The following is a 25,945-nucleotide window of genomic DNA, read 5'->3' as shown; positions in this document are numbered from 1 at the left end:
TCCGACTGGCCTCCAAGCCTCAAGCCAGAGACCCCCCGCCTTCACCCCTCGGTCTCCGCGTCTGCAGCCCATCTTTCCTCCTCCTCCTCCTCTCTGCCCTGGCCCAGCTCATGGCCCCGCCCCACACCTACAGCCGCCAACCTGGCCCCCGTGTCTCGTTTACTCTGTCCAATCCATCCTCCTCCCGACCCGCTGGCCCCGCAGTGATCTGTCTAAAACACAAAATGGACCACCTTCCCTCCCGCCTCCAACTGGCTCTGGCTCCCCAGTGCCCTTCAGTTCTGGCTGGCATTCAAGGCCTTCTCAACATGGCTGCTCTCACGTAACCACTCCCTGCCCCTCGTACCTGCGGTCCCCAGCCCCCTCAAGGCCCCAGCTGGCAGCCCGGGCTCGTGGGCCATGTGACGGCAGCGCATGGGCCAGCCCTCTGTGGCTGCCCATCGCGCCGCATTGGGCCTCCCGGGCTGCCCCCCTGCTACCCTGTGGGCCTGACCTGGCACGTAGCGGACACCAGAAGTGCTCCCCACACCCCCAGAGATGCTGCTGCCACTGGGCCACAGCCGTGGTTTCCCCAGGGTCCCACGGAGTCTGGGCTTTGTGGAAGCACCACTTTGAGTGGCAGGTCTGAGAGTCTCACCCTGGGAGAGAGAGCCTCCTTTCCACTTGACCTCCTGCTGCTGGGCCCTTGTGTGCCGTAGAGAACCCAGGGTGGTCCCCATTCTCTGCTGTTCTACCCCAGATTCACTTTACCCTGGAAACACCTCAAGAACAGTGCCTGATGACCATCCCCGGGGTGGGTGCAGACCCTTTCCCACTTTCCCATGTGCACCCAATTCAGCAAAGGCCACAGGCTCCAATGTCCTCTGCCTTACCTCCATGCCCAGATTCCTCCTCGGGGCACTCTGCAGTGGCCAACTGTGTCAGGAGGGACGGAGGGGAGGACCTGAGGTCAATATGCTTCGTGTTCAAGTCTTACCCTCTCCCCTGAGGCTACTCTGAACCCTTGCAAGTGGCAATCCAGAGGGAGTAAGGTTGGAGCCCCAGGCTTGGGGTGATATCTGCGGCTCAGTGTCTTGCTAGAGGGGTGGAATGTTCCAGGACTCCAGATGACCGAGAGGCAGAAAACAGCCAAACAGAGTTCTCACCAGCTCTTGGGCTTCTGCCCAGGGTGAGCCTTACCCCAGGCCCCCTGTGCTTCTCTTGGGGTGGGACAATCCCAAACCACCAGGGCACGGGGGCAAGGAGGTTCCAGGCACCTGGATGGAGATACTGGGGTGCAGGTCGCTCCCCAGAGCAACGGCCTGTACTCCTCCCTCTCCGAGGTGCGGCGGGAACATGGCTCAGTGCTTCCCAGATCATTCTGTGAATCCGGACTGGGCAGTCGCGGCAGCAAAGCCCTGGGAGCTCAGTGGGGGAGCTCATGCCCCTCCGGTGGAGAAGGGCCTGTGGGTGCTGCAGACCCAAGAAGGCAGGGGCTGGGGGTCCGAAATGCACGTCATGGACGCACGCCCTGCAACGGCACTCCTGCTGGCGGGGATCCTTGGGTCTGTGGCCACAGGTGTTTGCACTGGAGGAGGGGGTGCTCTTTAGCTCAGCAGGAAGGAGATCGTCCTCAGGGGGAGCAGTGCCTGAGAGCTGGGTGCTGTGACCTTGACCAGCCTGTGTTTCCAGTTCCCCTGGGGACACAGGAGCCGCTGCTGGACCTCAGCCAGCAGGGCAACATGGGCTGGCGCTGCGGGAGGGAGGGTGAGGGGACCTGCAGTCCCCTACGGGAACACCCTTACTCTCTCTTAGCCAGCAGTGGGGGACCAGATCCTCATCCTGGCATTCAAGGCCCCTCTGGCTTGCCCCCGACCTCCATCTTCACCACGTCCTTGCATCAGGGACCTCTTCCTTCTCCTCTTTCCCTCTGCTGCGCTGTATTCTTTCCCCCAAGCGTCCGCTCAGGTCACCGCTCACCCGGAATTCCACGAAAGCCCCCTCCCCCATCCCTTCCCCGTGGGCAGTTCCCTGGAGGGTCAGCTCTGTGCCTCCTTCAGGTACCGCTGGTTGTCTCCCTTCTGGATGTCTCCCTGCCAGACAGGGAGCTCGGTTCCCTCAAAGACAAAGCCGGGCAGTCCCCAGGCCACTGTGGGCTCGATGCAGAGGAAGGAGGTGGGGGTGCCATGTGTGGTTCCCCGCCCCCCCCAGCCATCCTTTCCCGCAGTCCCAGAGGAGCGGCGTCCGTGAGCAGGGCATCAGAAAGGATGACAGGAGAGCCTTGTGCAGTCCCTAAAACAGGCTCTTTAATAACATTTATGTCTTCACTGAAGAGCTTCGCTTTTCCCACCCAGCGCCGGGCTGGGGCCGGCCGGGTCCGCCGGACAGACGGGCGGACGGGCACGGGGGCGACCGCACGGCGGGCGGCGGGGCCGGGTGGCCCCAGGGCCTTGGCGCCGCCGCGCCGGGCTAGTAGAAGGAATACTGGTTCTCGACGGCGCGCGTGCGGCCCCGCGCTCCTTCGCCCGCCGCGGCCTCCGGGGGCTCGTCGGCGCCTCCGCCCGCCGCCTCCAGGAGGCGCTCGGCGCTGTTGCTGCGGCTGCGCGCGCTCAGCGGGCCCTCGGCGGGGCGCGGGGCGGCCGGCGCGGACGCGGCGGAGGACGACGAGGCGGACGAGGACGAGGCTCCGCCCGCCTCCGAGGGCGAGGCGGGCGGGCAGGCGGCGGCGGCCAGGCTGGAGAAGTAGTGCTGGCCGGCCGGCTCGCTCCAGCAGGCGGGGGGCGCGGGCGCGGCGCCGGCGGACGGCCCCGGGGCTGTGGCGGGAGAGCGCGGGCGCGTCAGGGCCCAGGCGGCCACCGTGGTCCCCGCTGTCCCCAACCCCCACGCGTCACACGGAGACCCGCGGAGACCCGCAGGGGCCGGGTGACCTGACTCTCCTGGTTCCAGACCCCCTCCCTGGATACCTGATGTCCCATATGCCGGACACCCTTCCCAGCCCCTCCAACACTTCCTTCAGCCGCTCTCCGCGGGGCCCCAACTTTGCAGGGGATCCGTGCGCTGTGAGCCACCTCCTTCCGCCTGCCCCCAGTCAGTCAGGACCCGGACACGGCCCGCGCCGCCACTCTCCCTCCATTCCTGATGGCCCAGATTCCTTACACCTGCCCAGGACCCCGTGTTCTTCCCACGGAGGCTGGGTGGCCCCCTGTGGGTGCCTCCCTCCCCCTACGGCGCACCTGTCTTCTAGAGCCATCACATAAGCCACCTGGGGAGGTCTTACCGGGTGGGGGGCCCTGGGCCCGCACGTAGCTGCGTAGGGTGATATCTGCAGAGCCCCCGGACTCCAGTGGGATAGGGTGGGTGTGGAAGTGACGCAGCATGTCGAGCACGGACTGGAACCACAGGTGCTGCACGTGGCACTGCCCGTGGCTGTTCAAGGACAGGCGCAGGTGCTGTGGGCACAGGTGGGTGTGGTCAAGCGGTGGGGTCCCCCGCCAGCCAACTGCTTGGCAAGCGCCTCTGGGGGTCATTACCAGTATCGAGTCTCACAGAGGCCATGCGGGGCTGTGTCAGAGCGGGAGCACCTCACACACTGAGCCCCATCTCAGGGGGTCACTCCCCTAGTGGGGGGGGGCAGGGTAACAGCCAGGCTGGGATGGAAGAGAGCCATGCATTTGGTCCCTATGCTAGGAGCACACGCCTCGTGCCCTCTGCACCCCCATCTCTAGTCTCCAACAGTCCCAGAAGGTAGAAATGAAAGCCCCCATGTTAGCGATGGGGAAACTGAGGCACAGGGAGGGTGGAAGGGACTCCCTCCCCCACCCTAGTCACAGAGCTAGAAAGAAAATTCTTTTGTGTGACTCTCCCACCCCGACAGGCTAGGAATCTGCCTGCTGCTGTTCCTGCAGAGCAGAAGCCTGGGAGACGGGTGTCGGCGGGGTGGGGGGTACGCTGGGGGAAAGCAGAAACAACCCTGCGTCTAGCTGGGGAGGAGTGACCCCATGTCCTTCTTAATGGTGCTGCAGTGGGAGCACCGGGAGCACGAGGAACAGGGCTGGTTCCTCCGCGGGTCTCCAGGGCCCGCATGCGACAGGTGCCTCAGGAGGATGAGCCGCAGGTCTCTGGTTTCAGCCCTGTTTTGCTCAATGTGTGTCCCGCAGGAGGAAGACCGACTGTCTCGTGGGGGGCGAGAAAGGGTCAGAGATAGAAGGGTTTTAGGTTATGCATGTGACTCCAAGCCCAGGAGGGCAAGGTGGCCTGGCCCCCTGCATAAAGGACAGAGAAACCCTGGGGGTAGGAGGCACGAAGGCACTCCCTGAATGAGTTCTGCCACTCAGCAGGGCCCGTAATTGCCCGAACAGTGTGGTGAACCCACAGAGCATTCCTGGCAGCCCAGGGCAGGGGCTCAGCAGGAGAGGAACAGCATAGTGGAAGGGGTCCCCGCACAGCCTCAAGTCTGGGTGCGGCCTTCAAGGGCACGGGTCCAGGCAGAGTTGGGCCTCAGGGGGCCGGTGCATCTCAATTTTCGGGAAAACCTTCCAGATGTTTCTTATCTGAAGGTGAAAGGAGCTGCCTAGGAGGTGTGCACGCCGGGGACTGGAGGTCCTGCTCTACCCCACAACCAACTGGTCAAACTGTGGCCAGTCACCCAGCTCTGAGAGGGCAGCAGTTGGGGCGAGTTCAAGGCCGGGTCATACCCCAGGAAGGAGAGAAGCCTCCTGCCCTGCTTCAGCCGCCTCCTTCTCCCCCTCGCCACCATGCCCCACAGAGGGCTGGGCAGCATCCTAGCCTCTGGCTTGGGCATGAGTCAGATCCCGGCTCCCGGGAGGCCGCCTGGGGCGGTGTTGGCCCAGAAGCAAACTTTGGGCTGCTGGGGACAGCGTTAAGCGCCCGGTTGCCAGAGGAACTGGTAAGGGCAGCTGCTTTCCAAGGAGGTGTCCCCGGGGGGGAGTGCGGCCTCTTCCATGCTGGGGCCACCGCTGCCAAGGAGAGATGCCCAGGGAAGGCCAGTTGGGGGTTGGGATACTGACCACCAGGGCAGGCCTGGAGCAGGAGTCCTGGGGGGTGCCCCCTCCTCCAGCAGGGACGGACCGGAACGGTGTCCTGGGAGGAGCCGGGGCCAGGTCTCTTCCTTTATGGGAAATTTGGGATGGTGGGGAAGCGGGGTCGAGGTTTCCGCCCATTCTGGTCTCATTGTAACCACAAGCCCTGCCCCCCCTCCGCCTGCACCAACATCATTTGACTTTTCTGGCATAGTTTCCTTTGCAGCTTATTATTATTAGCACACAGGGTCCTTCCTTGAGAGCCCCCGATCTGGGCGCACTGCTACCCCCTTGCTGTGCCCCGTCTGGACTGCCCTTCTTCACCTTGAGGATTCTCAAGGTCACTGAGCCCTTAATCTGGCTGTTGGGGTCGGGAGAACCGCTCGCCGTAAATGTGCGGCAGCCCTGTGGCCCAGGCCGAGGCCTCTCCTCCTGCCCGGCTCTTGAGGGCCCGCCTGGGTGTGGTTCTGTGATCCTGGGGCTGCCACAGGCCTGGCTCAGAGCTGGGGCCCAGGAGGTGTTGGTAAACTGACCCGAGCCGGGAAGAAGAGGGGCTATCTGCGGGTGGGTGGGGCAGGAGGGCCTTGGTTGACCTTGGCCCCGCACCAGTGTGGCTATGGGCAGAGACCCTCAGAAGCCTTCGTGGTAGGCGACCCCCGGTGCACAGGGTCAAACTGAAACCCTCAGAAGGGCCCGGCCTCCTGTGGGCTCAGCCACCAGTGGGTGAATTCCCCATCTGGATAATTAAGAAGCCACATCTGGGGCTGAATGCAGCCCTCAGGGAGGTGAGTGGGGGGACGCAGGTGGGGTACAGGCGCGCCGGTGGGAAGTCAGGCCTGCTCCCGGGGCACGGGCACAACCTCGGGCCCGGGACCACCTCAGTACTCCTCCCTCAGGGCTGGCCACACTGCCCCTGCGCACCCCACCTCCCCCCCGACCATCCCCAGCCGACTTGCCTTGGCTTTGCCCTGGAAGTTGAAGGTCAGCACGTACTCCCCAGGCCGGGTCTCACTCTGGCGGATCACGAAGAGGCCGTGGCTCCGGGGCCCCCCTGCTAGCACCAGCTGAGCTGCCCTGACCCGCGACAAGGTCCCGTGGAACCAGGGGTAGTCGGAGAGCTCCAGCTCGGGCTCAGCCTCGGGCTCCGGCTCCGCTCCCTCCTCCCCTAGAGAAGGAGGGTGGTGTGAGGGGCCGGGGGGAGCCGAGGCGGAGGGGGGGAGGGGTCCGTGAGAGAGGACCCTCAGCGGCTTCTTGGGTGTTGGCATGCAAAATGCTGTTGGAATGATCTCAGAACGAGTCAGGGAGCCAACCCAACCCACTAGTTCAGCATATCAGGTAAACTGAGGCAGGGGGAGACGGACTCTCCTGGAGTCAATCCGTAGGTCAGCAGGAAACCTGGGAACAAGTCAAGTCTCCTTGTTCCCAACCTTGGTCCCAACCCTTCACCTTCTACTCCTTCCTCTGAGCATCTTTTATGGAATCCAGGGCCTGCGGGAAGGGTCACCTTCCCGGACTTCCCCATAAAAGCCAGAACTACTGAGCTGCCACGCAGTGTGCCCGGTGGGATGGAACGTCATGGCTTCTGAGGCTCGAGAAGGGCCTCAGAGGGAGCCTGAGGGCCCCTGTGGCCTGCGGTGTGTGGGCAGGGGTGGGGGGCGGGGGGCGGGAAGGAGGCCCAGGGACAGGAGACTGTGCACACACCTGTATTACTGCTGTCCCTGCCCCCACCGCCTGGGGACTCCAAGGTCTCCAGGAAGGTCTCCAGCGGGACATGGGCCAGGGACTCCCCAACGCCATCTCGAGCTCGGCTGTGTGGAGCTGTCACCACGGCTGCCGTTGTCTCTGGGGGCCGGGGCAGGTCGCCTGCTGGAGAAGTGGCAGGTGGGAAGCACATCATCTGTTGAGCCATCTGGGCCCCAGCGCCCCCTCTGACCTTGCCCTCCGCTCCCCTCACCCGCTCCGCCCACACGTACCTTCGGTCAGCAGCTCACAGCTGCAGGAGGCCACTCGGCTGGCCAGGCAGCCTCCCCGGGCGCAGGACAGCTCAGCGTCTTCCTCGCTGTCCCTGCGAAGGTGGGAAGGCACAATCGTGTCCCGCCACGGGACTCGGACCCCAACCACTGGCTGCACGTGGAGCCCCCAGTGATGGTCCCATGGCCAGCGGCAGCCCTATCCTGCTCGTCTGGGTCCCTCTGCCTTCATGTCCCCCTGTCCCATACCATCAGCTTGCTCTGTGGCCACCGCGGACATGACTAGGCCATCCAGGGAGGTCTCCGAATCTCCGAGTCCTCCTCGAGGCCACATGAACCCTGCCCACTGACCCACGAGGGGCTGGCCTCATCTTGGGACCCCGGGGGCTGTCCCTCAAATGATGGCAGGACAGCTCCCTTCCCCGCCCGGGCCTTTGTCTCCCTGTCCGTGACATGAGTTGTCTGGGGCCCAGCCAGCTCCGTAAGACCGCGAAGTGAGGTTCACCTTCACAGGGGCTGGAGGAGGAATGTGCAGGCAGATGGCAGGGAGGGTGGCGGGCGGGGGGGGGGGGGATTAGAGCCATTTGGGGGATGGGGCGGGGGGGGGGTGGGGGAGCAGCCTGGAAAGCACTCAGGCCTTTAATTGCGCTTCCTCAAATGAAGCTGTTAATTAGAAAGCAGCGGCCCCTCCCCCCGGGCCTGGCTCACCCCATTAGCCAGAAGAGCTCCTGCCAAATCCTCGGCTGTTGGCCGGCCTGCCCCTCCCACTCCTGGCCTCGGGATCTCTCCCGGAGCACGGAGCCAGCCTCCCGGCTGTGCGCCCGCACGCAGCTGACCGTAACTGCCCTCTGCTCGCGCCCAGCCACGGCTGTCCACTGCCCCCGAACTACCAGCCTCTCAGGCTCTCATCAAGGCCCCCCGCATCAGCTCTACGTCTGGGGGCTGAACGGCCCGGCCCTCCCCTGTAAGCCCCAGGCCCTCACACCCCTCTGCCTGGCTCAGGCCTGCTCCTCCTTTAAGTCTTGGAGGAAGGGCGGACTTCTACCAGTACGCCTCTGAGCCCTAGGGCCGGATTCGGGGCCTTGCCTCCGTTCCGCCACCCCTGGCCCTTTGGGCTCCCCCTGTCACTGCCCATGTCCTAGTGGTCTCAGATTCCCCTATTGCAAAGACAAGTCTCAGTCCAACTTTCTTCTGGGTCCCTAGGCCTTGGCCCTATGGAGCAGGTCCCAAAGAGCTTGTCGGGGCTGGGGGTACAGGTGACCCCAGCCGGGACTGCTACGAGAAAACCCACCTCCCAAACTCAGGTTCTGCCCCCACCAAAAACCTCACCCTTTATGGGGGCACCACGGGGCACTACTCGGTCAGCACCCACAAACCCATTCTGGGGCAGCCCGGGCACTTACCCGGGGTCCACGCAGCCCTGGATGTCAGCCACCCACGAGTGCTTCTGCAGCGAGTCAATGGTCTCCAGGATGTACTCGGCTCCGTTCTCGACCTGGGGACAGAGCGGCCCAGCGTCCAGCCCTCAGCACAGGGCTGCAGACTCTGGGGCAAACGGTTCGCCCCACCCCTCCCCCATGGGGGCTCACGGGCATGAGCAGCAGGGACGACAGTGGGGTCACCGTCCGGCACCACCTCAAGCCGGGGTCAGGAGCCGGCGGCAGAGCTGTGGCCGCACTGCCAGCAGCCCCTCCCTCCGGGACCCGGCAGCAGGGATTGCTGGGGTTGAGGTCCTGTCCCCCTGAGCTCAGGTCCTCGGGTCCTGGAGCCGCAGCCTCTGAGGAAGCCACGCTGGCCTGGCACCCCGGAGATGGCGCGGAATAGCACCCCAGCCGTCAGGTCCTTGAAGGTCCATAGCCTGGCACGCGGAGCTAAAGGCCTCCCACGCCTTAGCGCCTGGAGCCCTATCTCTGGGGCCACGTGAGCGGGAGAGACAGTGCCCAGAGCGTCATCCTGCCCATGTGTGACAACCTCCTCCCAGTGAGGGAGGCGGCAGGTTGTCCCCATTTTATGGAGGACAAGACTGAGGGTCAGAGAGGGCAGGTGACTTGCTCGCACATGTGCTCAGTGGCAGCACTGGGACCTGAACCCAGATCTCTGTGATGCCAAGGCCCCAGGCTCTCAGCTTCCGGTGTGTGTCCCGGTGAAGTGCAGTTGGCTGCCTGCCAGCACCTTGGAGCTGGGAGGGGCCTCAGAGACCACCTCCCACCCCAGTCTGACTAGATGGGGAAACTGAGGCTCAGTGTGGGGCCGGCGGGTGAGCCCCCGCGTCGGGGCTCCTGGGTGCAGGCGGCAGCATGGTGGCCAGCTGGCTGTCGGGAGCGAGGCCCTGGGCCTGTCTCACCCAGTAGACAAGCATGCCAGGCGGGGAGGGACTACGTCCTCAGCTCCTGGGGGCCTGGGGTGACTCAGGATATGGGGTTGACACATGTTTGGTAAATGAATAAGGGAGTCTGTGGCTAACTCTGGGCCTCCTTGGGGACTTGGCTTGACAAACACCCAGTGCTTTGAGGAGGTCCAGGGCCACAGCCCTGGCAGCCAGGAGCTGTGTCCTCAGCAACCCAAGCCGGCCGCCCTGGCGGGGCGGAGCCTGGGAAAAGGACGAGTGGCCCCCAGACCCACCGGGGTGCCTCCCCGCCCACCCTCGGTGCCTTTGTGCCCTCTGTGGGACCGGGCCGGTTCCCACACTCCGGTGCCCAGAGCCGGGGGCATTTGCATAACTGCCACAGGCTACGGGGTGGGCATATGCTGCGTCCAGTTGGGGAAGGGGGGCGAGGAAGTGAAACTCAGGAGAGCGGCACTAGGCCAGGAGGAAATGGGAACGGGGGGCCCCAGACGGTGGGGGACACCCAGAGCCCACGGCGCTATAGCCCAGATCCGGATTCAAGTCCTAGCTGTGTGCCAGACACCTGTGGCGGGTCCAGGGCCCTGCCACCAGAGCTCCCTCCCTGGGCCCCTCGGCTAACTCCTCACCCTCTCTCCCGCACTAGCCTGGGGCGGCCGGGGGATTTCTGGGGCCGGGGGTCGGGCTCACCTTGAGCACAAACGTGTTGTCTTTCTCCGGCATCTCCAGGGGCATTGTCGTGCGGACCTCAATGATGGCCGAGAGAGGGATGCTGACCTTGGGCCTGGAGGCCTGGGAGGCCAAAGGGGCAGTGAGAGAGAGTCAGCCAGGGTCTTCTGAAACCCTCTGCACCCTCCCCCTCCTCCAAGGTCAGGGGCGCCCTCGGCTAGGAGCACCATGGCGACCCTGGCTCCAGTTCCCAGATGGGTAAGTTGAGGGAGCTTCTGGGAAACAAAGGGACCTCCCCACACAGTCACACGGCAAGTCACAGAGCTGGAACAGAATTCTGAGTCTCCCACCTCTGAGGGCCAAGGGGGAAACTCCACCGGGGCTGCCCTCCTGCCCCGTGCACCCTCCACATCTGTGGTTTTCCCATTCTTGACCCTGACCCATACCAAGCAATAGATTTGACATTGGGACCCACTACATGTGAACTTAGGTAAGAATGTCTTTGGAATGAACATCTCACCAGACAATGTTTATCCTGTGTGTAACGGGGTAAGATAATTTCAAGTCCATCTTAGTATGCCTGAGGAAAAAAAAAAATGCTGCCCTCCCCGCTTTAGACCAGACTTCCCAGAGCATGGCTCTGGAGTCCCTGACTTAGAACGGGGCTCCTGGAGCAGGGCACGGCCGTGTCCCGGGTGGAGGGAAAGGGACCAGTGTGGGGTTTAACCAAGGTGAGCTGTCAGGGCTCCCACGGAGGGCCGCTCTGCGCTTGGCCCTTCCCACTTTGTTCCAGAGCTCCTGGCCACGGCCCTAAAATCCCCCAGGGCTGGCTTGAGACAGCTTCCCAGCAGGGCTTGGGCTCCCGAACAGGGACTTTCTCAGGAGGAAAGGGAAGGGCCACACGCTGGGTGGGCAGGCTGATGGGAATTCCTGGTAGCCCTGGCTGCCAGCCAGCGAGCGCAGGGCTGGGCTTGGAGCAGAGACCGAGGGCCACAGTGGACCAGGGCAGGCCATCCCGCCAGCCAGTGGGGCTGGGGGTCATGGTCCCGGAGTCAGGAGAGCAGATACAGATGGGACGGTGCAGGCCCGGACTGGGGGCTTTAGCTGGGCTCCCACGGGCCGGAGGGGCCGATTCCCGTGCCTGGCCTCTGAGATGCGCCGTCCTAGCTCAGCGAGCGGCCTCTGCCCCTGCTCTAGCTACACCTCACTGTTTCCCTTCCCCAGCCAGAGCCAGCAGGCGGTGTCCGCCTGTAGCCTTTGCTCCCTCAGCTCATGCCTCCAGAGAGGCCGGTCTTGGGGGCTCTGCTCCTAGTGGACACTGAGACAGTCCAAGCTCCCCCTCCTTCGGGCCCCCAGAGGTCCCACTGCCCTCTCCCCCGAGGTTTACCATCCCATCCTAGACATGCAGGTTTCCTGATGGCTTCTGAATGCATGGGTCGGGCCCCCTGCTCCCTGGCTCCCCAGGGCTGTCCTGGCAAAGGGCTTCCTGCAGGAGGAGGGTGCAAGTGGCCAGAGCCTTGACTCATGGAGACATGTGAGAGGGAAGGCTGAGGACCCCGGGAAAAGGTCCCTGAACTGCAGACCCCATGCTCCTGGGCTCTGAGGGTGCGGCCAGGCCTCCAGGGGCAGAAGGAGATCTGGACCGTGGCGGGGTGCACAGGACTAAAAAGCTCTGGGAGGGGGTATCAGGAGGGATGCCCCGTGGGGGCTCACTCACCCTGGGGCCCAACACATTTGGGGAGCCTGACCTGAGCCCTTCCCATGGGAATCACCTGCCTTCCACAGGGCTCCCTCCTGAATTCACAAATACTTCCTTGGGAAAAGGAGGGTCCAAGGCCAGATCAGGGGTTAGGAACCCAGCTGCTTGCCTTCCTGCAGGGGCCCTGCCCTCCGCCAGCGCTGCATGGTAGGACAGGAGAGACTCAGGGAGAGGCCGAGCCCCTGCACCCCTCCCCCTCAAGGGCAGCAGACGCTATTTACAGCTGGGCAGCTGTAACTGCCACTCAGGCCCAGAGGCATTGAGCCCTGGGCCTTTGCCCTTGCCCTCCGGGTGACTCTGGGCCAGCCCCACCCCGCCTGCCCCACTCACCAGGCCTCAGTCTCTCTCTGACAAGTGGTGGAGCTGGACTTAGTGGTCTAGGAATTCTCTCGGGGGCCTAATGGTGGGGGCCTGGCAGGGAGAAAGCCTTTGGATGTCTGGGTCCTACAACTCAAAGGAATACGTGGGTTTCCCCGGGAAATCATTTCTCCAGAGTCCGCGTGGCTCGTGGGTGTCCAGCCTTGGGGAGCCCACACCCTGCCCCTTGAGTGGGGAGAGGCAAGGAGGCGCACCCAGAGTCCTGACAGCCTGGGAGATGGAGAGAGCCGCGAGGCTCGGGGTGACTAAAGGTGCCAGGGAGTAGAGTGGGCCCAGGAGTTGGGGGAGGGCTGGCTGGTTCTTGGGGTGCTGCCAGCTGCTGTGCCAGCACAGCCTCCCCCCCTTTCTGAACCTCCCAGCGCACAAGCAGCTCCCATGTCCACGCTCCTCCGTTCTCGGGACCACCAGGGTAGTGGGTATTAATAGCCCAGCTCTGGCACCCACCAGCTCTGGGACTTTGGACAGGCCACACCTCCTCTCAGAGTATTCCTTTGTTCTTTCTTCTGTGACTTGGGGACCATGACGCTCATCCAACAGGAGGTCTGGGGCATGAGACTGGGCCCCACGCTTAGGGCTCGGTGTGCCGGGTGTCCTCAGAGAACAGGCACTATTGTTCCACTGATTCCCACTTGCCCAGTACTGCAGGTCAGCCATCCCGGAGGAGGTCTGCAGCTGCCCCCAAGGCTCTGCCCCCAAGGCCAGTCCCCAAGTTGGGGAGAGGGCGGGCTGCTCTCATGGGGCAGCAGTGCTGGAGACAGCTAGATGCTTAGCTTTCAAAACCTGGACCAGGGAAGAGCCACTCATCAGGGGCTGGGCCGCAGCCTGGGCGGGGGCGGGGACGACACCTTTAGGGCACCCTCCCTGAAAGTGCGACTGTCACTGGTGTTTGGGAGGCCCCAGGGGACAGCAAGTCAACAGGAAACCTGCTGGAAGCCAGCCCTGGCACCCTCAGCGGCTGCCTGGGTGGGGGCTGGGCACTCACCTTGGGTGGCACGAAGAACTCCAGCCGGAAGCGCTCGCCGGCCACTGCCCGGCGCAGGAGCAGGCGGCACTTCTGCCACTGGGCGGTGCCGCCGGAGCCCGCGGCCGCGTCGTCGGCCACCATGAAGCGCAGCGCGCCCTCACGCTGAATGTCCACCAGCTCCACCTTCGCCGCCAGCGTCCGCGACAGCCGCAGGCGCCTCGTCCACTTGTCACGCGGCTCGGCGGGGGGCTCGGCAGCCCGTGGGGTGGCGCCCGCGTCGGGCTCGGGGGAGGCGCGCCGGTGCCACATGTCGCGCACGCCGTCCACCACGCAGAGGCTCATGTTGCGCAGCGAGAAGCCCTTGCGGACGCGGGCCTTGGCCACCGCCTGCGTGGACACGTCCTCTGAGCTCCGCGAGTGGCCATAGGCGGCTGCCTTGAGCGCCGCGGGCCCCGCCGGCTCGGGCTCCATAGCGTCCGGGGGCTCAGCCGCCCCCCGCGACGCCGGCCCGGCCACCAGCACGCGGCGCACCTCCTCCCCGAAGACGTCCAGGAAGTTGGCGGCGAAGTGGCGGGAGAAGGAGGCCCCGGCGTCGGGCGTGTCGTAGGCTGGGTTGTCCCGCAGGAAGCGGCAGAACTTGTGGGCGAAGTCCACGGCGGCCGCCTGTGCGTGCAGCTCGCAGAACTGCCGCCAGTCGGGGACCGGGGCGGGGGCGGCGGCGGGGCCAGGGGCGGCACCATTCATGGCTCCCGTCCCATCGCAGCCCCCTGCGGCTGTGGGCGACAAGAGCAGGAAGTGACTCCGGGGCCTCAGCAGCCCCTGGCCCCTCTCCCTGGGACTCCCTGGGGCTGTGTGGGGGGCAGGGGTAGGGGGGTGACATCCTGCAGCCATTCAGAGCAGAGAGGGACAACCAGGGAGGTGAAAGGCAGTGTCTGCAGAAGGGGGTTCCCTCTTCCCAGCCACTCTTCAAACGGCATTCTCAAGGTCATTTCTGGGGCCGGTGGAGGTTGGGTCCCTGGTGCCTAGATCTGAGGTCCCCAAGAGTCTCCTGTTACCTACTTCCAAGCTGACCTCTTCTGAGGGCCCCCAGAGACAAGTAGACAGGAGGAAGTCATGTGCATTCCTCTGAGCTCTGCCTCTGAAATATGCCAAGAACTCAACCTTTCCTCCGCTCTCCATCAGGGCTGCCCTACGGGGCCCCACACGACCCCTTCTCTCCCCTGCCCTACTTTAGCAGCCTCTTCACTGGTACCCCGGAACTTCACCCCTCATGCACACCGCCCCTACCGCTCCCTGTCCTCCCCCCCGCCCCATCACTCTGTTCTCCACCCAGGAACACAGTCATTTCTCTTAAAACAAGACAGATCAGGTCCCTCCTTTACTCATAATCCTGGATCGCCTCCCATTCCACTCAGAGTAAAAGTAGATGTCCCACTCATAATCCCCATGGTGTCACATGATCTGCCTCCACTTATCTCCCAGAGCTTATCTCCTGCCACTCTTCCCACCCACTCTACTCTGGCTGCTGCTGGGTCCCACCCCAGGGCCTTTGCACCTGCAATTCTGTCTTGCACTTGCCTGGCACGTTCTCTCCCCTACACTCTCTCAACTCCTTCAGGTTTCTGGTTCTACACCGTCTTGCCCAGTAGCCTTCCCTGACCCCACTCTGCTGAGAGTAAGGAATGTTCCCACCCCACCCAGCTCTGCCGTCTGCACGTCTTATGCTTGCTTACTTTCCTCCATGGTGCTTATCCCCATCTGACACACCATTTGTTCCCTTGCCTGGTTGTGTTGTCCTACCCCCCCCACCCCCCCTGCTCCCTACCATACCCTTCCCCTGAGAATGCAGTTTTAAGTTGCTGTGTCCCCAGTGCTGGGCTCATGGTAGGCACGGTAAACACTGAATGAATGGGGGCGCCTGGCTTGCTCAGTCAGTAAAGCATGTGACTCTTGATCTGAGGATCGGGAGTTCAAGCATATAGAGATGACTAAAATAATAATAATAGTAATAATAAAAAACATGGAATGAACAAATGAATGTGTCTGGCACACATTCACAGAAGGATGTGTCAGGTATGTCACAGCTGTCACTGCCTAAGCCCTCGCATGGTGCCTGAGATCACGCAGCTCATTAGTGATGGGCCTGAGATCCTCCCCCTGGTCCAGGACCCCGGGGCTCATCCCTCCAGTGCGGATCACGTAGGATCCACTTTTCCTACTGGCTCTGAAGGCACGCTGCCCTCTTAGACTGCTTTCTGTCCCTGTGTCTCCACTCTTCCCACCTTTTGGAATCCTGTTCCCTCCGGGGCTCCCATCCAAACCCGGCCTTCCTGCAGAGGTCCCGATGGAGGGACTCCGGCCCGCTCACCGGCCAGCTTCCTCCGGTTCCCAGGCCCGTCCAGCTTTTATCACAATGGCTCGCCAAACTACTGGTTGTGCCCAGGCATTCGGGGGCCTTGCCTCCTTGTCCCCCAAGGTAACCACCACTCCTGGGGCAATGGTCCAGCCCAGTGTTTATATATCCTACCCCTGCCCCCAGGCCAGGGTGAAAATTACCAGTGGGAGTAGGTGGGGTGGGGTGGTCCCACCCTGCCTTGAGGAGCCCCTGTCTGAGGGGTTCAGGGAAACTAAGACAGAGGGTCATGCCCTCACCTGTCCTCCCAGGATCCCCACATTTCCTGGCATGGCCTTTCCCTCGGAGCTCCTGGGACCCAAACTCTGTAATTAAACGCCTCATAAAGATAGCTGCCTCGCTTCTGTGCAATCCTCTGTGGGGCCTCTGGCCCATGGGGCCCTGTGGGAATTCCCGCTCACCTCGGCCATCGATCTGCAGTCAATAACCACAGGACAGCCCCAGGGAGGACACGGGCCACTTGATGAGGCCACTTAGCACAGAGGACAGTTTTCCGAACCAGCGGGGCTGCTTAGCGACTCCTGCCCGGTACCGACTGGGGAGAGGGCAGCAGGGAGCTGGGCAGGTTCCTGGGGGGGGGGGGGGAGGGGGCTCTGCGCTGGCCCTTATGACAGTAAAGAGAGAAGCGAAGAGTGACCCCTCTGCAGGGATGAACAGTAACTGGGACGCAGACTTTCAGGACATAGTGGGAGGGACTCGGGGAGAATGGGGCCCACTGGTCTTCCTTTCTTTCTCTGGCGAACTCCTACTCATCCTTCACTAATGAATGCAGGGGCCACTTCCTCCTGCCTCCCCCGACCATGAGGCAGGAGTGTCTCCTCCAAGCTCCGACAGTTCCCTCCCAGGACCCCCTCTAGCAAGGTGCCAGTGACGGGGTGCTCCAGGTGTCCATTCCCAGGTCCGTCTCCCCATCTGGCATAAGACGCTCCTTGGGAGCAGAAGGCAGGCCCGAGTCATAGGCCAGAAATGAGGGCAGAAGTGGGAACGCACCTGCCACCACCACTGAGGCCTCGAGGGAAGGTTGAGAGCCAAGGCCCTGTCCGGACTTGCTGAGGCGGCACATCTGCAGGGGGAGGAGTTGGGGGGCGGGGGGGGGGGGGAGCCCTGCAGCTAAGCCTGTGAGGCCCCGTTCCTGTGCTCCAAGACCATCCATTCACCCAGCGGGGCCGTGCTCCCAATACTGGCCGCTTCTCCGCTTGGACCGCCGGGAGGCTCACACTGGGTCGCACAGCAGCCCGGCTGCCCCACCGGGGGCCGGGGGTGGGCGCGCAGGGAGGAATTCAGTCCCAGTGCACATCTTCGCACATCAATTCTGGTCCTCCCGTTCTCCCTGCTGGGTGAAGGCGCAGAGCCGAGGGGCAGGGCCCTGGGGGGAGGCTCTCACAGTGTGGGTCCCATCTAGTCCTCACAGGAGGTAGGGGTGGGGCTCAGAGGAGAACCTGCCATGGATATGGTGGCCCCAGTCATGTCCTGGGTAGGGACTGGCCTGGGAGGCACTGGGAGGTCAGGCCTGCCTAGACCTCCCTGAGCCACCCTTGCTGGCGGGCCAGGAGCCTGGAGGCCTGAAGCCCAGCCCAGCAGCCCTCAGCATCCCCTGGGCCTAGTGGGGGCTACACGGAAAGGACAGGGGTTGAGCCCTCCAGAGGTCAAATTTACAAGCAGCAGGACCAGCAGGGAGCCCCGTGCTGGGTACTGATGGGGAGACGGAGGCCCAGACGTGGCTTTCTGTGAGGGGGAAGCCACCAGCCACAGAAGAGGGCTCAACCCCAACCCAACTGTCCTTGGAGCCCAAACTGGGGATGACACCAAGTGCAATGAACTTGGCTGTCCTGGGCCAGGCCTACCGGCCCCACTACCCCCTGGGTGAGGGATGCTGATCACAACACCCACCTCGGAGCCTGCTTGTTCACTTTATGGGAAGTGAGAGCCACCCCGTCCCGGAAGGACAGTATAGGGTGTCTGTGCGGCCATGGGCAGAGCCAGGGGCCCCTTAACTTCTGCATGACGAAGCCAGGAGGCCTTTCCAGCCTTCTCCAGGGAACAGCCAGTAGACAGGTCCCTCTCCCATTCTGCAGGTGGCCAGACCCAGATGTGGGAAAAGCAGAGCCTCGGGGGGAAGGCGATCCCAGTGGTACCAGAAGCAAGGTGGGTGAGTTCAGTCTGGCGCCCTCTGTCTGGCTGGCCTGGAAGGCTCATGAATGAATCCAGCTGGCCCTGGGCTCTCCCTCGTCCAGCAGCTCCTTGGGGATCCCCCTGGGTGTTTGCCTGTGCCGCTCCCCTGCTTGGACGGCCGCGTTTGCTCTACTGACTACTAAATTCTCCTTGGCATTTAGACTGCGTAAAACTTTTCTTCCAGAAAGCCTTCCCCCTACACTGGCCCTCCCTCCCTGAGCTCCCATGAGGTCCCTGTGGCCCTTGGCCCTCATGCTTCTGTGGGCAAAGTCCCAGTTCCTCTGCCTATGGCCCCAGGAAGCCGGAGAGACCTGCTGAGTCAGGACAGGAAGGCGCCGGACTGGGCGACAGTGGGCTCGCCATCTCAGTCCATGCCCTGTGTCTCCTCCGGCCTTGGCTCCCCACCGGTGACACGGGGGTGCTAAGCAGTGGCCTCTAAGGCCTGGGGCTGTCATGGCCCTTGGACACTGAAGACTGTGGTCCCAGTGTCACCCCCCCCCCCAGGGACCAGGGACAGGCAGGGGTTGTCTCTCATCTTCAGGCTTCTTCCGGGAGGACCGGAGCTGGGGACGAGGGGCGCCCACCCGGACAGACCACCCTCCCCTGATCCATCACCCCGCGGGTTTCCAGGCTCCGCTGACCTGCCTGGCTCCTGCTTTCTTTTTGTTCCCACTTCACCAGGGCTGGCGCATGACGGGGGACGCCTAATCAAGTCCTTGCCTGTCACCTTCCCAAGCAAGGGCTCTCCTAACCCCGGGGCCCGCCGAGAACCCAGATGAGAGACCCCGCCCTCTAACCGGTTAGAGGCCTGGGAGAGGGGGCGGCGGGCCTTCCGGGGTAAAAATAGCGTTCACAACTGCAGTACAAAAAAGAAGGCCGGTCATCAGCCCCCGCCACACGCAGTTCCGGACCCCACGGCCAGGTCATTCCTTAAAATATGGATAAGCAGCCTAGCCACCCCCGCTAACAGGCGGGCGGCGCATCGGTCCACCCCGCAGTGGGCAGAGGCCTGGGGAGCAGGAGACACCAGCCTGACCCGCAACCTGCAGGGGCCTCGGGGCCTCGTGTGCGAAGCCCAGCAGCAGTTTCTACCTCCACGGGAGACGATCTACCCCCGGGGAAGGGAAGGAAGCCCTGCAAGGCAAGCTAGCCAGCCAGCACCCCGCAAAGCTGGCTCGCGCAAGCTCGTCCATCACCAAGGGCCTTACCCTCCTGCCCCCTCGCTCAGCTCCACGCTCACCCGGACAGCCAAGTGCCAACGGGATGCTGGGGGTCAGAAAGGAGGGTGCTGTTCTGCGCTGGGGTGGGCAGTGGCCCCCCCAATAACCATTCACGATGGGGAAACTATGGTCTCTACCTGGGGCCCCCCAACACAAGATGAGGCCTCACTCAGCCTCAGCCATGCCCACTGATGTCCTGTCCTCTGGGCTTCTCAGGCCGGGCGGGCCTGGCTCACCCGACCCCACACTTGACCATGAACGCTCCTTCTGTCCTCTATCGTGCCGTGCTTCCAGCTGACCTCCTGGCCTCTGGGGGGAGGTCCCCTGCAGCCCCCGCTCTGCACCCCTTTCCTCCATGGGACACAGACCACGTCTGGGCTAGTCCTTCCTTCAGGAGTGCCTGCCACCCACGGGCTGGCTGCCTGAGTTTCCCCTGGGAAGGAAGGCACGTTCCCTGTGTCACTGTTGGACGTTGGCTCTCTAGGCTAGTCCCCAGCCCGCCCTATCCCCAGAGTGCGTCCCCCCAGGGCAGGGTTCCGAACCAAGACCTCCGGCGAGTGACGTGTGGCTGGCATTCCCCAAGCCTCCCACACAACGTGTCTGTGCTCACCCCGTGACCCCGGCGGTGGCACAAGTTGGCATCGCTTCTGGTCTGAACAACCTTGAACCTGCTGGGACTTTGCTCCGACCGGGTGTGGGAGGAAGGTTCTCTGGCTAGTGACGGGGACAGGTGCAGAGTCGGAGCCCCTGGGACTCTTGCCCTGTTTGGGTGGCATTGGGTTGGAGGTTGGAGGGAAGGGTGCTCAGGTGGGCCTGGCTTTTCCGAGCATCAGTGTCTCTAGCTGGGAAGGGGACCACCCTGCTCTCCCACGGGGGCTGCCTCGTGGTCCAAGACCCACGCTGACAAGCCCCATTAGGAGGCGGCTGCCGGGAGCTGGAGCTGTTCTGTGCTCAGTGCCACCCTCCATACCTTTCACATGCTGCCAGCCTTTGCCCCTGGGGGAGGGTGGAAGCCCTCGGGTGAGCCCCTGGGCTTTCACTAATGCCCCCAACCTGGACAAATCCTCCTGGCTCTGGGACCTGCAGACCCCCTGGTCCTTGGGGGTCCCCAGGTGCTCCCATCAGAGGCCCCACTGCCTGTGCATCTCCCCACCTGGTCACCTGACCTGTGGGACAGTGCAGAAGGTTAATGGCCTGAGATCTGGGGGAGCCGGGCTGGTTCAGTCGGAAGAGCCTGTGACTCTTGATCTCGGGGTTGTGAGTTTGAGCCCCATGCTGGGTGCAGAGACTGCTCCATAAGTAATCGGTTAAGAAATCAAAGCTCCTCTGCTTCTGTTTTGTAAATATTCTGCATCCATTCCCTCTTGTCCTGTCACTGCTCTGAGCAGATGGCTACAGAGGCCTCCTCCCTGGTCTCCCTGTTTCCCATGGTCCCTGCCAAACCCCAACAAATCCAGGCTCCACAGTGGGGCCAAGGTCTTTTCCTAGAACCCACACCCTATTGAGCTACGCCCCTGTTTCAGAACCTTTTTCCCTCAAATGTGCCCCGCCAGGAAGAGAGGATTCACCCACTGCACAGACGAAGAAATCGGGCTCTGGCAAGCGTGGTGACTGACCTATTGGTCACTGGGTTCCCACTGTGTGTCAGGAGACATGCTGGGGAGTCCAGGGTCATAGAATGGGCGAGAGGGGAGGGTGAGGTCAAATTCAGGTCTGTCCCTTTCTGTAGCATACGCTATTTGAAACAAGGCCCTATCCCTGGGGAGCTCTCCTCTGAGGGGATTCAGGGTGGGGGGGACCCAGGCCCTGCCTCAGGAAAAAGAAGGGAGATGCCCACCCTGAGAAGGGGCATTCTGACAGGAAGGAGGACTGGCGAGTCCTGAGCTGGGCGCTGGAGGAAACAGAAGTCAGACAAGCAGGCACTGGGGCCCAGGACAATGAGCTATGCTGGGGTCTGGGGGCTTGGGCGAGAAGCCCCTCCTCCTTCAGGAGCACCTGGTGCTGGACAGTTCCTGGGCAGGCTCTGTAGGTGGAGTGCAGGCTGGGATGGCTCCAGCTGCACTATCCCTGCCCTCCCAGAGTACAGAGCAGAGGCACCCCCTCCCCAACCTTGAAGTCTCTCCTTCTCTCCCAGTGCCATGGATCTCACCTAGGCCCAGATTCATACCCTTTCCGGACCTGCCTTGCCCAGCCCCTGAAACCTGCAAGACCCCCACCCCCTCAACTCCTGCTACCCAGCCCATCAGTCTGCCTTCTGACTTTTCCATGACACACATACCAGCGACTCCTAACCGAGACCTCAATATCCCCCCCCTTCAGATCTGAGTATCCCAGACCTCTGCGCACTATGGGTTCTTATAAAGCTTCCTTGGGCCTTTCTCTGAGCAATACACTCCCAGCCTGGCTGATCTCCAGGCACCTCAGACTCACCACTTCCGAGTTCTTTTACGTCCTCTTCCTCCAACCCCTGCTTTTTCTCTGCTGGGAGCCTCAGTACCCAGCCCAGCATTGCCCCACCTGCTCCAACTCCTCTGCCCCAACAGCTGCCAGGACCCTGAGCCGCTGGAGGCCTTGGGAACACCCCCTTTGTCTTGTCCCCGCCTCCACCCTCACTCTCCTGCCCCTCTACAATAGCACCAGACCATGACCCCCCGCAGGTGTTGTATACCCACCCCCAGGGGGGCCCTATCCACAGACAGTCCGAAGGATCTGGAGAATGGGGTCCAAACCCTGCATCATCCACAAGTCAAAAGATAATATAACCCTACACACTGCTACCCTGCCTAGCTCTGCCCAAAAAGGTGCAGGCTGTAACTTTCTCTAGCTAGAGTGCAGCCAAGAAACAGACCTAACCAGGTGAGGGCGGAGGAGAAACTTCCCCAAAGCTCCACGGCTGCCACCTTCCCTTGGTCCCATGTGAACAATGAGAAGCAGGAAGAGAAGCAGGCTCCGAGAACCCCATGGGCACGGCAGCCAGGAGCTGCCACAGCACCTAGAACCCCAACTCCCCACAACCCAGGATGGGCACACAGTGGAAGAAGTAGTGGGCAGGACAGGTCAGAGACCAGTGGCTTAGAGATCTGGCTTATTGGTTGAGTGACTCTGGCCCAAGTGATTTCACTTCCCTGAACCTGTTTCTTTCTCTGTAAAATGGGGGTAATAATAGTACCAAAGCCACAGGGCTAGTGTGAAGATTATATGAGACTTGGGGGGACATACACTCAAAACCAAAAGCTTGGCCTTGGGGGAAGCCCACTCTTCATTGTGGTTGTGTGTGGTTGTGTCTGTGTGTGTGTGTGTGTGTGCACGCGCGCGCATTCTCCCTAGGAGACCCACTAAGGAGGGAGAGGGGCTTAGAAAATCTCGACACATTTTCCACAACAGGTAAGAGGAAAAGCGTGTATATATGATGAACCCTTGACTACTTAGAACCATTTGATTAACCCGCTTCAAAATCTCTGACCCACCATCTGCATGCCCTCTAGAGGGAGAGCGGAGTAAAGGGAGCAGAGCAGTTGGGAAACTCTGCCTCCCAGACCCCCATAAACGTCCGGACTCATGTCAGCATAAGAGCACTGCCCCTACTACCAGACCTCTCCCAAAGTTCCTAGAGCTGGAAGGTTCTAGGTCACTCCCCTGACCAGTCGCCTCCTGGATGGGGCAGGGAAGCTAGGAAGGAAGAAATCTGTTTAAAGCGGCAACAGAGTTGGGGGGGGCGGGGTTCAGGTCACATCCCCCATAGAGGCAACTAAAGCGTCTTAGGGAAAACTCGCCTCCCTCCTCCTGTCCTCACTCACCCCATGATCGGCGACCTGTGTTGGAGTGGACAACACTTGCTGGCCACCCAGCTTGGAGGGAGGCAGCACCATCTCCATTTTACAGGGTACATAATGGAGGCTCTAAGTGCAGAGGCAGGGTTCAACCCGGGTCCACCTCCCAGCCCTGAGGTTCTCCTCTGCACCAAGTCGGTGTGAACACTGATTCTGGCTTATCCCTGTTCGGTTACTCCTGAGGCTGGCTGCCGATCCGCCCTGAGGGTCCTAAGGGACCCCAGTCACTGCCGACTTCTCCCTTTAAAGACCTCCCTTCGTGGGCCGATGGGGGTGCCCGGCCGGGTCCCAGCCTCTGCTTGGCCTTGGCCCGCTGAGCTGGCGCGGTTCCGGGCCCCCGCGCGGCCCCGCAGGTTCATCAATGGCTGAGGCCGGAGGGCCTGAATGGAGGGCATGAACCCGCCCCTTCTTAAAGGCGCCGGCCTCTCGGGCACCCACAGCGGTCCTCCCCACTATCGAGGGCGGTCGGAGAGCTCCCGGGGTGGGCGGGCTGACCGAACTGGCGACCGTGAGAAAGACCGCCAGGGCCGAATGGAGGGCGTGCCGGCCGGGCGACTGTGGACTGGATAGGGTCTTCCCGGGGCTCGCACCCTCCTTCCAGGTTGGCCCGCCCCCCTCCCTCGCAGCCCAGGGAAGAGACCCGGGCTCCCTCGCGCCGCTCCCCAGCCAGAGACCCCTCCTCCAGGGGCCTCGCAGCGCTCGCCACACCGCGGGCCTTGGGCCCTAGGAGGGGGCGGGGGCGCAGCTGCTCCGGAGGCGGCTCGGCCCCTCCCGCCACTCCCGCCCGGCCGGGGAGGGGGGAGATTCGGCGAGGGGGTCCCCGCCGGGGGCGCATCCCCTCCGTCGCGCTCCCTCCCACCCGCGCACACAAAGACGACACGCGCGGACCAGGGCGCGTGCGGCCGCGCTTCCCGGGGCAGCCGTGCGCACACACACGCACACCCTCAGGGACGGCCGGGGTCTGGGGAGATGGACGAGGGAACTGAGGACAAGCAGACCGTACCTACAGGCGCTCAGCTGCGGCCGGGCGGGCCGGGGCGCCGGCGGAGCGCTGCCCCGACCGCGGCCCGGCTCCCGGGGCCCGGCGGCTCATGGCCCGCGGCGGGTTCGGGCTCCCTCCGGGCGGGCGCCGGCGTTGGCTGGGGCTCCTCCTTCGCTCGTCCGCAACCTCGAAGGCTCGTGCGCTCCTCGCGGGCCCTGCGCGGCCCCGGCTCGGCGGTCCCGGCGGCCGAGCCCCGCGCGCTGCGAGCCCAGCCCCGCGCCGCGCGCGCCCCGCCCGCTCCCCCTCGTGCCCCCCGCCCGCGCGGCGCGCGCCTCCTCGGCCCCGCCCCCGGCGCGGGCCCCGCCCCCTCGCCCGCCTAGAGCCGCGCCGGTCCCGCCCCCGGCGCGCCCCCAGCCCTCCGCCGAGCCTGAACCGCGCCCGCGGCTGGTGCTACCTTCGTTGGGGCTGCAGCAGCGGCGGCCGAGCCCTGGGGCCCGAGGGGTTAGGGTCTGGCCTCCGGCCGCCCCTTTTGGAGCGAGAGTCCTGGAGCGTGCCCTGGAGCGGGGTGGGTGGGGGCCGGGTGGGTGGCCCGAATAGTGGGGTGTATGGGGGCGTCGGCGCCCCTGGGGATGGGCGCCCGGCGGAGGCCGCCGCTGTCTTGGCTCCTGCGCCGCGGGAACAATGGGAGCCTCGAGGAGGCCCAGATGTCGCAACTGGGGAAGTCGACGTCTGGTTCTCATAAATCCCGAGGGCGAGCACCACGCCCTCTTCTTTCGCCGCTCCCCGTGCCCGGAAATAGCCCAAGGGTTATGGGGCGGGGAAGCCCCCGAGCACTGCCCCATCTACGCACCTTCACTGTGATGGGGAGACTGACGCCACCCGGAGAGGTCTTCAGAAGGGGCTGATGGGGACCAGACACAGACCTGGCTTCTTCACCTCCGCTGAATTCTGCAGCCCCCAAACCCAAGGCATAGGTTAGGGCAGACACCACTCTGGCTGAGAAAACAAAGACTCCTTCTGGTCCTTGCGGTGCAATTGTGGACTGACCCCTGGCAAGCTGGGGCCTCCAGGGGCCAGAAAGGGGTCGGGCTGAGTGGGAGGGTGGGTCAGACATCAGACCTATTGCTTGCTCGTGGGGAGAGACGGGAGGGCGCTGTTGCTCCTTCTCTCCTCCTCTCCCTTGCCTCCTGCCCCAAGCCCTCACCGCCCCGACAGGTGGTCAGATCAGTTCTCCCTGCCCTTACCAAACCTTCTGCAGCTGCACCATCGGCAGTTCTGTAGGGGGCCGTGGTCCCCCCTGCGAGCTCAAAGGCCTCCATCTGTTGTCCTCTTCCTCCCACACTGATCTCTGACCTTGGTGGAGAGCCCTTTAACCTTTCACAAAGCCCTGTCCCCTCTGATTTCCCAGGAAGCGGGGCAGGCGAAGAAGGGTTTTGATCCCGATCTGGGAGACAGAAAGGGTGGGCCTAGAGAGGAGCAGTGGGTTGTGAAGGTGTAGGCTGGCCCGGAGCCCTGGCTTCCTGCCCTCCCCCCATAGCCCTGGGCTGCCCTCTTCGGGGGTGCTGAAGCAAGGCGGGATTCATCGGAGGTCCTGGTCCCTAGTCTCTTCCCTTCCACACACAAACTAGCCGCCTTCTCAGCGGTACCTGGCCAGCAGGCACTCAATGAAAGCTCAGACGTGGACCAGCTATCGGTTGGAGCCTCCCAGAGGCCTCTGTGGCTGGCTGGGAACCAGGAGGTCTATGAATGAAGCCCGGAGAGCTGTGGGAGCCAGTGTGGGTGGCCTGGCTGTGGACCCCACCCTTCTGGGAGATGGGAGAGCCTGCCCCCCTCTCCCCCCGCAACCACAGACTAACCTGGTTCTGAGTAATGGGTTGAGCTCTGCCAGTGGGCTGTCATTGGCCAGGGAGGGTCCTGGGCAGGACGAGAGCTCTGATCCCCAGGGAGGAGGAAGTGAGCCGGAGCCAGCTGTTTGTGACTCCGGCCCCCGCAAGGAGGAACTGGTGGGAGATGTGGAAGTGGCGGGAGGGTGGAGGGTGTCCGGGATTGGCCAAAACCAGCACTGTCATGGGAACAGCAATGACAGGGAAGATAGGTTCAGCCGGGGTCCCTGAGGGCAGGAGCACCTCTGGGGCCTTGGAGGACGTTCTGATGGGGCGGACGGTGAGGGCACTCCAAGGAGTGCCCCTGGATGTATGGGCTCTAGAGTGTTCAGGGAACGCCGGC

At 63.4% G+C, this 25,945-nt stretch overlaps 1 protein-coding gene across 8 annotated transcripts; it reads right to left on the bottom strand.

The window, feature by feature from the left end:
- Nucleotides 1–2,263: 2,263 nt before the first annotated feature.
- On the bottom strand, nt 2,264–25,727 carry SH2B2 (SH2B adaptor protein 2). 8 transcript variants are annotated; one of them, XM_032328416.1, is made up of 11 exons: nt 25,576–25,727; nt 24,570–24,715; nt 24,174–24,274; nt 13,121–13,875; nt 10,023–10,124; nt 8,392–8,483; nt 6,992–7,083; nt 6,720–6,884; nt 5,975–6,183; nt 3,257–3,428; nt 2,264–2,792 (listed from the first exon to the last, which is right to left on the bottom strand). In XM_032328416.1, exons 4-11 carry the CDS (start codon nt 13,844–13,846, stop codon nt 2,449–2,451), a joined length of 1,902 nt encoding a protein of 633 aa, XP_032184307.1. In that variant the 5' UTR covers nt 13,847–13,875; nt 24,174–24,274; nt 24,570–24,715; nt 25,576–25,727; the 3' UTR covers nt 2,264–2,448. The 8 variants fall into 8 exon arrangements, with proteins under 8 accessions (XP_032184307.1, XP_032184302.1, XP_032184304.1 ...); XM_032328411.1 differs by lacking the exon at nt 24,174–24,274 and adding an exon at nt 19,518–20,798; XM_032328413.1 differs by lacking the exon at nt 24,174–24,274 and adding an exon at nt 19,518–20,798 and having other exon boundaries at nt 6,720–6,881.
- Between the last annotated feature and the right edge of the window lie 218 nt (nt 25,728–25,945).

Source organism: Mustela erminea, chromosome 20 (assembly GCF_009829155.1).
Source record: "Mustela erminea isolate mMusErm1 chromosome 20, mMusErm1.Pri, whole genome shotgun sequence".
Taxonomy (NCBI): domain Eukaryota; kingdom Metazoa; phylum Chordata; class Mammalia; order Carnivora; family Mustelidae; genus Mustela; species Mustela erminea.
This window is presented reverse-complemented; position numbering and strand designations above follow the sequence as displayed.